Raw genomic sequence first — 14,352 nt, 5'->3', positions numbered from 1 at the left:
AGGTATGAGCCACTGGCACCCAGCTTATTTTATGATAAATTTTTAGCCAAACTAACTGATCATCCCTACTGTGAAGTTTATCTTAATAGCATTATATATATATATACATTATATATGTTTATTATATATATAAAATATGTGTGTGATGTGGTGTATGTATATCTAAGTATCTAAGGTGCATATCTGTACACCTGTAGGCCAGAATGAAACTGGGTCCCATATACTGAAGCATGCAAATACTGACACAAAGCAAATGTCAAATTCCCAGCAACTAACACTGTGTGTTCTTAAGACACTTAAATGCTACAGGCTTCTTTTTGTTGTTGTTGGCTGCAGATCTTGAACTCAGGGCTTGGGAGTTGTCCCTGAGCTTTTCTGGTCAAGGCTAGTTAGTGCTCTACCACTTTTGAGCCACAGCTCCACTTCTGGTTTTCTGGTAGTTAAACTGAGATAAAAGTCTCATGGACTTTCCTGCCAGGACTGCCTTGGAACCACGATCCTCAGATCTCAGCCTCCTGGGTACCTAAGGTTACATGTGTGAACTACCAGAACCTGGCTTCAGGCCTCATTTTTTCACATGAAACGTGATGGGCTTATATGATCGTTCCTTTCAGCGCTATGATTTTATTTATTTATGATTTCCCAAATACAAAAATTTCTCAGGATTTTACCAAGTGTATCTCAGGTATTCTTTTATGCACATGATCAAGTACGTCTACTTAGGACGTTACTTTTTTGTTGCACCAATCATTTACATGTTTACTTAAATGCTTCCATATGATTATGTAAGGTTGTACCCCTTCAAAAACTAGAGAATAGTACATGACTGAAGTAGAGCAATATTCTTTAGTAACAACTTTAAAAATCTTATACAAAGATAATTCAACTGAACAATAAAATGAGGTTAAATTGAATTTGATACAACTTACAGTTTGTAACAACATCATACCTGTTTATGTTTTTGGAGTGGTTTTTTTTCAGGTAATTTTTTCTCTCCATATTTCTTATATGTTAAAGGTACTCCATATTTAGCAGCAGGCTTTGTGATTTTCTGTGCTGGCACAACAGAAACCAAGCTTTGTCCTGAAGCTGGTCTCTTAGCTACATAAAAAGACAAAAATTTTTCTAAGAGCTTCTTTTATTAATTTTTTTATTTGAAAACTAAAAACACTCTCATAACGATTGATAGGATATAAACTTTCATCAAATATCTTATCCATTCCTTAACATTTCTCACTAACTCAAATTATGTTACACTAAAGTTATCTCATCCTTTAAAGATATTGATGTTTTTCATATAAAAATCATGTGCAGCTGGAGCCAGCCTCATGCCTGCTAAGGACCCCATTCAAAGCCTGCTCATGCAGAAAAACCTGTTATACTCTTATCTCCACCCAATTAACCAGCAAAGAGCCAACAGTGGAGCTAGCAAAGGTCTGGCTCAAATGTTTGAACACCACCATTAAGAGAAAAAGCTAAATGAGTACGTGAGGTCCCAAATCTAAGCTTTAGAACTGGTACATACACAAAAGTGTGTGTGTGTGTGTGTGTGTGTGTGTGTGTGTGTGTGTGTGTGTGTGTGTGTGTGTGTGTGTGTGTGTGTGTGTGTGTGTGTGTGTGTGTGTGTGTGTGTGTGTGTGTGTGTGTGTGTGTGTGTGTGTGTGTGTGTGTGTGTGTGTGTGTGTGTGTCCCATCCTTAGTAATATATTTGACGGCATAATTTACTTGAAACATTTTTAGAATATAAATTGTTTCTAAACACAAAAAATACTACATAATGATTTAGACATAACTGGACATTTTACAACATTCTCTGGCAATGTTCAAAATACCAAATAAGAAGACTGAGGGTGTGGTCCAAGTAATAGAGCTCCTGACTAGCTACTGAAAAACCTGAGTGCCAACTCTAGCACCTTAGAAAAGAAATGAATCAACTCAGTATTTGATAATGATATAGAATTTCACTTAAGTAAGACAAACAAGAAACAGAAATTTCATTAGTAATTTATCAAAACCCAGTATATATTATCATATATCATAAAACAACTTTAAAAGGAGACTCCCTCTAGGTTATATTTAGCCTACAATCATCTGTCTTTCTCTCCATCCTTCCATCCATGTTTCCAGTACAGTTAGGTGTGAGTATTGTCAACAGATGAAATGCCTCATATTTACATTTCATTTACCTGGTACAGGCTGTGCTCCACATTTTGAAAATGTTTTTAGACAAAATTCTTCTGCGATGAGCTTAGGTTGAGAGAAAAAAGTTAGAAAAAAACATTAAATTTCCTGAATAAAAAACATCCTATTCACTAGTCACTATATATTTTACCTTTTCTGTCACAATTATGCTGCCAGATATACTGTATAAATTAAAACCAAGTACTCCATTCAGCAAGTCTGTCTCATACTAACTTCCTCACAATCTTACCAATTTATTCCTTCCCCACCAGATTTTCTTCTGTAATTAAACTAATGTATAATCTCATTTTCTATGTGCACCAAACCCCTCAACCCCTCATTTACTTCAAAACTTCATTATCTGAATCATGTTAGCATTTCCTACGAGGTTACTCATAAACATGTTATTAGATATATATTTTTGGTGGTCCTAGGGTTTGAACGCAGGACCTCACATTTGCTAGACAGGTATACCACCATTGAGTCATGCCTCCAGTTGGATATTCTTACATAATTAAAGATTTTTGTTGTTGTTGGTCGTGGGGCCTGAACTCTGGGCTTGGGTGCTGTCCCTAAGCTCTTCAGCTCAAGGCTAGTGCTCTACCACCTAGCCATAGCACCACTTCTGGCTTTTACTGCTTATGTGGGGCTGAGGAATCGAACCCAGGGCTTCATGCATGCAAGGCAAGCACTCTACCAACTGAGCCACCTTCCCAGCCCCAATTCAAGACTTTTTAACAGTGTTTCAAATACTCCTTTGTTTATTCCTCAGTGACTATAGATTCTGAGAAACAAAAATAAGTTGCATATAATTTTTTCTTCTATTCCATCTTTTCAGTGTCAAACTATGATACCAACGGAGTTAAGTCAACTTAACCTTTATTGAGTTGGAAAGGAAAAAGCAAAAGGATTTTCCCATTTTCAATAGAACTGAGGGCCAGTAAAGAGCATATTCCTGTAAGCTATTCCGATAGCTCAGCAGCTCAAACTGCTCCATGGGCAAAAAGCCACCACTTGAAATACCTCTTTCCCATGAAGAATCTACTACAACACTAATCTCAAACCAACAGTATCGGTATCAGCTAGCCTTAATAAAGATGCAAATTGTCAGGCTGGCCCTAGTAAAGTCCTCTAGGAGACTATGCTGTGTGCTACGTTGTGAGGACCACTACACACAGCGTAAATATAGGTGCAAGTCTTCTCAAAGGTAATCCAGAGCAGGGATGTGAATGTGTTTCTCTCCTGAGCACACCTACTCCCACTCCCCAACCCCACTTATTTTTTAGAAATAGTGATCGTCAGATTACCTCCAAACTGAATCATTTCTTCCAAAACAAAAGTCTTCCTTTTGTTATGTGGACTGAGAGATGGGTAGGTACTTACAACCCCAAAGTTACATGAATTTCTAGGCTGGTCTATCCAAAATAAGAGCCACTGTCCATATAAAACTATATGCATTAAGATTTATGATAAAAGCCAGGCATGGTAGTGCATGCTTATAATCCAAGGTACCTGCCCTTGGGGAAAAGCCTGAGACTGCATCTGAAAAATAATGTAGCTTAAGTGACAAAGCACTTGTCTAGAACTTGAGGCCCTGAGTTCAAACCCATATCTTAAAATTAGAAGTTTAAAATAACTAAAATTAAATGTCAGTTGCTCATCACATCTCAAGTGTTCAGCCACTGTGGCTAGAGGACACAGTGTTATACAGTACAGACACAAGCCACTATCATCATCACAAAATATTCTGATAGACAACATCAATACTTCTAAGGAATCAGAGCTCAGCCTTGATTTGTCAACCTACACCCAAGAAGTTGCCAGACAGGATCGAGAACTAGACTTGAAAGCATTTTCCTAATGGTGCTGAGAAAATTTAGGTATTAAAAATAAAAATTATTCTGTAATTCCAGTCTTCAGGAAGCTAAGGCAGCAGGATCATGAATTTGAGGCTTGATGCTGGCTCTAAATAAATACATTTTTGCATATTTTAGGCTTTAGTGTTTTCCCTCTCATTGCTAGCTGTCTGAATTCCAGTGCTTTTGCCTTAAGACTGTATGTCCTAGCTGCTTGCACAAGGGGTGGGAGGTAGAACTTCAGCAAAGTTAAATGAAGTTATTGTTTGCATCATAGTAGTTGCCAAAGAAACTGCCCTTGCAAACATTATTTTTAACAAAGAAGTCTTATAAGACACCACATTTCAGAAATTGTTGCTACATTCTATACAAGTAACCTTTAACCTCTGAATTTTAATACGCTTTCTTATTACTAACACAGTCTTTTGGTATTAAGTTAAATCTAACTCTATGGTTGCTAAGAAGTATTTGTTCACAGAAATGTTCTGTTAAACCAGAAGGATATATAAGTAATACAGTTATGATTTTAACTATATTATGTTATTTGTAGGAAAGTTCAATGGCAATTATTTAAGTTAATAAAGGGTACATTAAAAATGAGAAGTAAAACAACTCCAATTTCAGGTGGTCAAATATTTGTAAATAATTGATGTCAGTTGATTTGGCATAGATTTATAAACCTTGCCCAATTAAATTTTAATTCAACTCATTTTAGGTATGGTGGTCCAAGCCTATAATTCTAGCTACAGAGATATGGATATTGGGAGGACTGAGAAATCCAAACTCCATCTCAACCAATGAGCTGGGTGTGACAGCTTAAGTTTGTCATCCATACTATGTAGAAAGTATAAAAAGGAGGATTCCAGTCCAGACAAGTCTCAGTAAAAACAACAAACAAATAAACAAGACTCAATCTGAAAAATAAGTTAAGCAGAAAGGGTTAGAGGTATGGCTCACAATCATGGTAAATGTGCCTGTCAATCATGAAGCCCTATATTTAAACCCTACATTTAAACACTAGTATACTTCCACACACAAAATTAAATCAAACCAACAAATATCTGTTATACACCTGTATTTGAAGAAAAAGTAGGAGATAATTGCACATATACTACATATATACTTATACATATAAATATATTTATATAAGTATTTATAAGTATATGTGTGCATATATTACATGCATATTACGTATGTATACATTACTATATGTGTATTATCACATATACATATGTGTATATATACATGTGTATATATATATATGTGTATATACATATATAGCATACACATATATGTAAATACAAATAATCACAAGTTTCTGAACATTTTCTGTAAAATATAATCATTAAAATTATGTTGATATTTGTAGCATAAATTATGCTGAATACTGAATATTTCAAATGTCAAGGTTTTTTTGAGTTACTAAGGCTTGAACTTCATAGGCAAGCACTCTACCACTTAAGCCACACCCAATGCTTTTTGCTTCCATTATTGTTGAATAGAGTGCTGCATTTTCTGACTGGGCTAGTCTGGACTGTGATCTTCCTTTTTGTTTTTCTAGGCAGTGGAAGGACAGGCATGAATCATTATACTAAGTTTTCTTACTAAGATGGGGTCTTAAAAACATTTTGCCCAGCCTGGCTTTGAACAGATCTTCCAATCACAGCTTTCTGAATAGGTAGGATTACAGAGGTGAGCCCCTACACCTGACTACTTGAACATTTTCATGCTTGACATTAAGCACTTTACATGCGTTATTACTTTTAAAAAATTCTCATAATCACCTCGCATTCATGCTCCTACTTCCCACAAGTGAGGACAGTGGTGACCACACGGGCTGGAAAGTGAGTCAAATCTCCAGAATTCACATATGCTTGCCACAAAATTGGAATACATGTCTTAAGTACTAATTTAATTTTAAAGATAAAATTTACAAAACATACCTGAGGTGAGAGAAATCTTTCAATACGTTTGGCTATAAAACCTTTCTCCAATATGGAGTTGACTGATGGTCTATCCTTAGGATTTCTCTTAAATAACTGAGAAAGCAAATTGCGGAGATCATAGGAATAATGTGAAGACACTGGTGGAAAAGATCCAGATATTATCTTCAGTACGAGGTTCTTCATATTGCCAGCTTCAAACTAAAAGCCAGAAAACAAATCAATACATAGGAAGTACATAAAGCTTGAAAGTGGGGATATTAGCAATGATAAATAGTTCTTTTCCTATTAATATAGAATAGAAATACAACCCTCTTCCAAATTATGAACATATGCTCTCTAAAGCAAACTTTATTTAGTTATCTATAAATGTACTTCAGAGAGGATATCACTCCTCAAAAATAACCATTATAACACACATGACTCATTTTTACATATTCAACATGTCAAGAGATGATATAGGTATTAAATATAGTAAGTATTTCATAAACCATGATAATAATTGAGTGTTCATGAAGTTTTACCTTACAGGTAGCAAAACCAGGGCCAAAGAACCACAGAAGGGATAAAAAACAGAAGACCTGCACTTAGGACATGACTTCCTTTAAATCTGTTATAATGATTAGAATAAGAAATTATAGAACTACAGCATTTGGAAAAATATATTAAATAAATATACTACATTTTTTTTCCTGCTAGACAATGTTTCTTATTATTAATTAATCTATTTATTTATTTATTATTGCCAGTACTGGGGTTTGAACTCAGTGGCTTGTCCTCCTGACTAAAGGTCGGCACTGTACTACTTAATAGAGTTAGTGTTTTAAAACTTTTTAAATATTTGCTGGTTAATTGGAGATAATAGTCTGCCTGGATTGTCTTCAAAGCCAAATACTCAGATTTCAGCCTGAGTAGCTAGGATTACAAGCATGAGCCATCAGTACCAAGATCACTGTTATTATTTTTTGTGTGTAATGCTGTTTACAGCTATAGAATAAACAATGTTGCAAATATTCCCAAAGGGAATATAAGCTATATTAACAGCTCTATATGTTTAATAATACTAATATATGTTTTAGGATTAAATACAATATAACTACTGCTATAAAAAGAATGTAGAGGTGAGATAATTTAAAGATGGTTTTATGCTAACGTAACAGTTGGGTTTTTTTATTTGTGTGTGTGTGTGTTTTGTACCTATACTAGGGATAAAACTCAGGACCTGAGTGCTGTCCCTCATCTTTATTTTCACATCAAACTGGCACTCAATCAATTGAGCTTCAGCTCCACTTCTGGCTTTTTGGTGGTTACTTAGAAATAAGAATCACATAGACTTTCCTGTCTGGATATCTTCCAACCATGATCCTCAGATCTCAGCCTCCTATTAGCTAGGATTATAGGCCTGAGCCACCAGTATATGGCTAACATGAATATATTCTTAATATAAACATCAAATAAACAAAATGAGCTATCAATTAGACATCAACGATTATACCACCTATTATAAAAGTTCACCTAGAACATTTAAAAATATCATTCAGCTTATAAAAATTTAAATAAATTTATTCTTATAAAAATATCTGTGCTCCTAAAAAGGAATCTTAGCCATGAAAAGAAGAAAAGATATTTTTCTCTAATTCCTTTATCTTTCAACTGACAAGCACTTCATGGACAAAGGTGAGGAACTATTTAGTTTTATGAGGTACTCAGTTTCATTACTTAGTAAATTCCAAGGCCAGGCATCTCACCTGTAATCCCAGCACTTAGGAGACTAAGGAAGAAAGATGGTGATTTTTAAGGCCAGCCTGGGCTACATACAAACAAAACAACAACAAAAAAAAAAAAAGAAAGAAAGAAAAAAGAGTAACTGATTCCAAAATATAGAGGCTATAGTGGCAGACATGATCAGTGTAAGATTTACCTAAATAAACAGTGGTTTAATCCCAAAATTACTGTCACAGAAAATGGACAAATTTGTTTAAATACAAATATATCTGATAACCACAATTCTGTATCACTTCAGCATCTTGTTTTTCTTAAGAAAAATAAAATTTAAGACAATACCAAAGTGTATGTAGCCATTAAAAAGAAATTCAAAGAAGGCACACTCCAAGTATTATCAAGCAATAAACAAGCTATAAAACTACATAGACAGTATAATCAAACTATTGGGAAGAAATAATCCAGAATTTATTTTATAAATTAATCTATAACAAAACTTAGAGGAAAATAACAAATAGTATAGGTTGTTACAGCTGGTTGGAAGAACTGTTCATTATATTTAGTTACTTATTTATAAATGTATGTATTTTCTGAAATTGTGTGTAATGAAAATATTTTGTCAGTCAGTGGAAAAAAAAATTTAAGAAGAGATTTTAAAATGAAAAGTGATTAAGACTACTCAGGACAAAAATTCTCCTTTGTTATGTTTCATGCTATTAAAAAAAGTCTCAAACTAAAACAATAAAAAAAGAAAAGTTAGAATTATACTCTAGGAAGCACTTAAATTGATAAAATTCATTTTGAGGGCTGGGAAGGTGGCTCAGTGGTAGAGTGCTTGCCCTGCATGCATGGGGCCCTGGGTTCGATTCCTCAGTACTACATACACAGAAAAAGCTGGAAGTGGCGCTGTGGCTCTAGTGGTAGAGTGCTAGCCTTGAGCAAAAGACGTTCAGGACAGTGCCCAGGCCCTGAGTTCAAGCCCCAGGACTGACAAAAAAAAAAAAAATTCATTTGAGCATATTGAACAAACTTCCATAAATAATTTTCGATTCCGAATTTTAAAAAAAAATGTAAGGTTTATTTTTTTGTTATTTTTGAGACAGTCTTACTATGAAGCCCAGGCTGGCTTTGAACTCAAGATCTGCTATCTCACACTCCTAAGTGCTGGGTTTAAAGGCATGTACCACCATGATCAGCTTAACTTGGGTATTTTGAGACAACTTGCTAAAAGGAAATTCAAAGATGGATTTACATTAAGAGGAAAGCAACAGCAGATGCTGGTAGCTCACACCTATAATCCTAGGTATTCAGGAGACTGAGACCTGAGTTCGAAGCTAGCCCAGTCAGGAAAATCCATGAGACTCCTCTCCAATTCCCCCACCAAAAAGCGAGAAGTAGAGCTGTGGCTCAAGTGGTAGGGGCACTAGCCTTGAGCAAAAAAGCTAAGGAATATCAGCAGGCCCTGAGTTCAAGCCCTTCAACTGGCACCAAGGAAAAGAGCAAGTTTGTGTTTCTATCAATAGAAATACTTTAATAAAGTATGAACTATAACATCAAATATGTAACATGCAAATATGCTAGGAGTAAATCAATTTGGATATACACTCAGAAAGTAAATTTAAAGTAAATTTAAAAACTAAGAGAAAAATTTCTAGTCCAAAAGAATCATCTGAAAGATGATGTAATTAAAATATATTCCAGAAACTTTTACTTACTGCATGTTTAAGTGTACACATCTCATAAAGGACACACCCCAGAGCCCAAATGTCACTAAAGAAGACAAAAATGAGAGTTTTATTTTCACCATCAGAATATACTTTAAATATTTTCATTTAAAGGAAACAGAAGTGGCACAGAAATGCATTGGAAAAATATGTGGTCTGTAAAGCATTTTCTTTAAAAATCAAAAACTAAATGACAACAATAGCTGCTCAAAATTAGACAATAAGTTGCCTAAGCAGTTAGTTTAAAATTTCATTTAACAAATTTAATATCTGAATATAAGTGGTAAAGGAAATTCATATCTATTCCATTTATTTGGTTTTGTTTGGTAAAATTCAACTTGCTTTATTCAATGATTTGCAAAAAATTCTGGCATTTTAAAATATATACAAGGAAAATATGGTCTCACATTACTATGAAAAATACAAATTTACAAAAGAAAGAACTATATCAGCAGCAACTAATAAAGGTACTTTGTTGAAATTTTTTCATCTGAAGGAGGAAGAGAACATAAAGGGTCACTGGAATTCAATGGCAGACTTTCACATTCTTCTGTTTTACAGCATCTTAGTTGTAGTGGAGCTCAGTGTTAAAATATATGTTTGGAAAGCACTTAACAGTGTCTGGTATACAGTATGTGTTCAATAAATACTAGCTACAATTCAGTAGGAAGTGACCAGTTCAAAGGGAAAGACAAAAGAAAGTACTCTGCTTCCAATTACAATGGAATTGTAAATAATGGAATTCTTCCTATATCTTCTTCAGTAAGATACCAAGAAAATAATCTTTATGTACATGTACATTGCTGATTTTATAATAGTATTCTCAAAGTTAAACATAATGGAACAGTTCAATGAAATATATCATATAATGAATGTCTTTTTAAATACCTTTTATTATTATAAGGCTTGTTTTCACAGATTTCAGGTGACAAGTAGTATGGGGTTCCTATACAAGTTCGAGCCAGCTCTACAGTACTAAAACAACAACAAATTATTAACAAACTTCATATAAGAAAATAAGCAATAAATTATCACAAACATATCATGATGAATTGAAATTTCAGTAAAGAAATTATATCAAAATAAACTTCAAGATAAGTATGTTACCTATTAAGAACTCTAGCAATTCCAAAATCTCCAAGTTGTATCGTACCATCTTTGGTTAGAAATATGTTCTGCAAAAGATAGGAAAAAAATCCCACAAATATTGCTGCAGTCTTACCTGTATGAGCCAACAATATATTTATTCAAAGTCTAGTTAAAAAACATTGAGATTACAAGATACCCACATACAAGAAAATAAATGTAGTTTCCTATCTCATACCACATGCAGAAATAAACTCAAAATGGATTCTAAACCTAAATGTAAAACCTAAAACCACAGAACTCTCAGAATAAAATCTAGGAGGAAATTTTCACACCCTTGATAGAAACAATGGTTTCTTAGACATGATACCAAAAGCTCAAATGAATAAAATAAACAAAAAATTAAACTGAACTTCATCCAAATAAAAAATGTGTATCACCTTTGATGCACCATCAAGAAAACAAATAGGGCCGGGCACTGGTAGCTCACACCTGTAATCCTAGTTACTCAGGAGGCTGAGATCTGAGGACCATGGTTCAAAGCCAACACAGGCAAGAAAGTCCATGAGACTCTTATATTCAATTAACCATCAGAAAATTGGAAGTGGTGCTGTGACTCAAGTAGTAGAATTCTTGCCTTGAGCTGAAGAGGTCAGGGACAGTGCTCAGGCCCAGGGTTCAAGCCCATGATCCTCAAAACCAAAAAAAAAAAAAAAAAAACAACAACAAATAGGTTATCTACACAATACTGTGTATTGTGGCATAGCATGTATCTGAAATGACACATATCTAGAAAAGGAACTCTTACAATTCAACAACAGAAAGTTTAAATTAGGAGAAAGGCATCTACTATGTTAGTTCCATTTAAATAAAATGTCTAGAACACAAAATCTGGACATAGGAAGTGGATTAGTGGCTATCACAGTCTTGGTGGAAGAGGAATCAATGAATGTATGTAGTTTCTCTCCGAAGTGCCTAAAGTGTTCTGGAATTAAGACACTACACAATGGGATTTGCTCCATCAGAAGGAGGGAGTTAGGGGGGGGACTATAAAAAGTAAGAAGCCGTTTTCAACATAGTGTCTTGTATATCTCATTGTTACAATGGATCAACCTGTATCCTTGTTTCAGCATTTTATTTCCCTTCCCCTCTCCAAATTAGAAAAATGTATATACAAAATGCAGGGCACCAGAACCAAATACAGTGACAACAGGGGTTATACCATGGGAGAGAGGGAGGAGTTGGGAAGATAGGAAGGAATAGTAGGGGAAAAACTAAGGCGGGGATAACAATGCTCATTAGGAAATGTACTCATTTCCTTACTCATATAACTGTAACCCCTCTATACAGTATCTTTACAATAAAAAATATTTAAAAAAAAAAAGAGTAAGGGGGCTGGGGAGGTGGCTCAGTGGGTAGAGCGCTTGCCTTGCATGCATGAGGCCCTGGGTTCGATTCCCCAGCACCACATAAGCAAATGAAAAAAGCCAGAAGTGGCGCTGTGGCTCAAGTGGTAGATCGCTAGCCTTGAGCTAAAAGAACTGAGGGACAGCGCCCAGGCCCAGAGTTCAGGCCCCATGACTGGACCTCCCCCCCCCCCCACCCCCCCCCCCCCCCCCCCCCCCCCCCCCCCCCCCCCCGCCTAAAAAAAAAAGAGTAAGAAGCTGGGCACTGGTGGCTCACGCCTGCAATCCTAGTTACTAAGGAGGCTGAGAGGATCACCGTTCAAAGCCAGCTGGGGCAGAGAAATCTGTGAGACTCTTATATCCAATTAACCACCAGAAAACTGGAAGTGGCACTGTGGCTTAAAGTGGTAGAGTACTAGCCTTGAGCAAAAGAGCTCAAGGACAGCATCCAGGTTCATGTCCCATGACCAAAAGAAAACAACAACAAAAACCAAAAAACAAAACCAAACTAAGCAGAGATCTAACATACAGTGCATAAAGAAGATTCTAAGATCTGGGTCAAGGGGGACCAAGGAAAGAAAAGATAGACAATTCCTCATACACTGCTTTCGGCCCAAAAGCTGTGGCTCCAGACAACATGGCTCCATGTCTTTATCCACTGACAAGTTATTAGTGACAGAAAGAACAAACCTGTGATTTTATGTCTCGATGAAGAATTTTCCTATCATGTACATGTTTCAGGGCCAAACATATCTGAACAAACCAGTCCAAAATCTAGGGAGAAAATCAAATAAAAAAATTTCAGAAACGCTCTGAAATATTGCTTAAGTCAAAAAGTATGAAAAGAAACTTGAAGAGGCAATTTATACCTTGTAATATTTGATAGTGTATAACTTGTTCATTTTTAAATTCGGCTTTTTTTCAGTAAAAATAAAAATCACATGAGTAGAAATTTGGAAAGCAGGCCTGACCTATGCTTTCCTGTGTTCACTACAAATAAACACCTTCTCAGGAACTGGCCATTTGGAAGGAAGTAAAGCTTAAATTCTACCTCATGCCTAACACCAAAATAATTCCAAGTAGAGGGCATTTAAGCTAGTTTAAAATATATATACATTTTAAAATTCATATAAACTGAAAGCAGCAATTTTGGTTTCAAATTTATTCTACAAACATAATACCAGAAATATTAAGGTGGGTATACAAGGATGTTTGCTGTAGCACAATTGGTCAGATCAAAAACAATAAACAACACAAATATCCATTAGGAGGATTGATTCAATATGAGAGTATATACAGGCAGCCAACAAAAAGAATCACTTCTATGTGTATTTGTGCATATTAGTTGAACAAAAACGTTGCAGAATACTATAGTATATACTCCTGTTTTTTTAAATATATGCTTATCCCATACAGCTGCATTCTGTATATGTGTGTGTGTGTCTATGTGCACATGCATGTAGGAAGGAAAGAAGGAATAGGTAGGGAAACAACCAGTACACAAGGTTTATCTCAAGAAAGTGGCTTTGCAAAAGGTGGAATAAAAAGTAATAAGCTATCCCTGTTTTCCTCTGTTCACTATTTGTGTGTGTGTATGTGTGTGTGTATACGCATGTTCATGCTGGGGCTAAATTTAATAAAGTTGCTATTCAAAAGCTGCTAACCTCCAGAGCTGGAGTTACTTGGCAAGACTACGTTTGGGGAACATAAGTCTGGAAGCACTGATACCATACAGGTTAACTATTTGTAATTTCTATACAGAGCTATATGTATGTATAAAATATACACATAGAATATAACACTTAATTACACAGGTAGCAATATATTATTACAGACCGGAAATGCGCTAAAGAAGCTGACCAAAGGTTGCAGTGAATTAGAAAGTGACCAATATATTGAATATGATACCAGATCACTCTAGTATTTACAATTAAGATTTGTAGCCAGATAACATACATAATCAGACTTTTTAATTACTTCTTGATAATGTAGTAAAAATTAAGCTCCTACATGCTAACTTACCTGATCTTCTTGGAAAAATAAGCCCTTCTGAGCATTTATACGTTTGAACAGGTCTCCTCCTTCACAGTAATCCATTACTATGTAAAGAGAGCCATTTTCTACAAAATATAAACACTCTATTATATTTCTTTTAAAGCTTTATCAAGTGCACAGTTAATTAAAGGTACTTAAAGCTACACTAAAAAGCAGCAGCTAGACAAATAAAAGCAGAAGTATACTCAAAGAATTGGAGCACAAAATCAAAGTATACTGGTAATATAGACTGTACAATGACCTAGGTTACAAGCAACTCCACCTCAACCAATTAAAGAAAAAGCTAAGCATGATGGCCTGTACCTGTCATCCCAACTACTCAAGAAATATAAATAGGAGAACGTTATCAAATTCATTTTATTTAGTCAGTATTACCCTC

The 14,352-nt window shown here is 35.1% G+C and overlaps 1 protein-coding gene across 8 annotated transcripts in view; it reads right to left on the bottom strand.

Moving 5' to 3' along the window:
• Nek1 (NIMA related kinase 1) overlaps positions 1 to 14,352 on the bottom strand; it is a 97,979-nt gene that overhangs the window by 73,918 nt on the left and 9,709 nt on the right. For all 8 annotated transcript variants that reach the window (XM_042700510.1, XM_042700528.1, XM_042700537.1 and 5 more), the window contains exons 5-12: positions 13,941 to 14,038; positions 12,609 to 12,692; positions 10,534 to 10,601; positions 10,315 to 10,401; positions 9,418 to 9,472; positions 5,981 to 6,181; positions 2,187 to 2,247; positions 950 to 1,101 (exon numbers count right to left, since the gene is read on the bottom strand). In XM_042700510.1, coding sequence (XP_042556444.1) covers positions 950 to 1,101; positions 2,187 to 2,247; positions 5,981 to 6,181; positions 9,418 to 9,472; positions 10,315 to 10,401; positions 10,534 to 10,601; positions 12,609 to 12,692; positions 13,941 to 14,038 — 806 coding nt within the window. The remainder of the gene's footprint in view (positions 1 to 949; positions 1,102 to 2,186; positions 2,248 to 5,980; positions 6,182 to 9,417; positions 9,473 to 10,314; positions 10,402 to 10,533; positions 10,602 to 12,608; positions 12,693 to 13,940; positions 14,039 to 14,352) is intronic.

This window comes from Dipodomys spectabilis, unplaced genomic scaffold, assembly GCF_019054845.1.
Source record: "Dipodomys spectabilis isolate Male_0828 unplaced genomic scaffold, ASM1905484v1 ptg000009l, whole genome shotgun sequence".
Classification (NCBI taxonomy): Eukaryota; Metazoa; Chordata; class Mammalia; order Rodentia; family Heteromyidae; genus Dipodomys; species Dipodomys spectabilis.
Note: the sequence above shows the minus strand (reverse complement) of the source record. Positions and strands in the feature narration are given on the sequence as shown.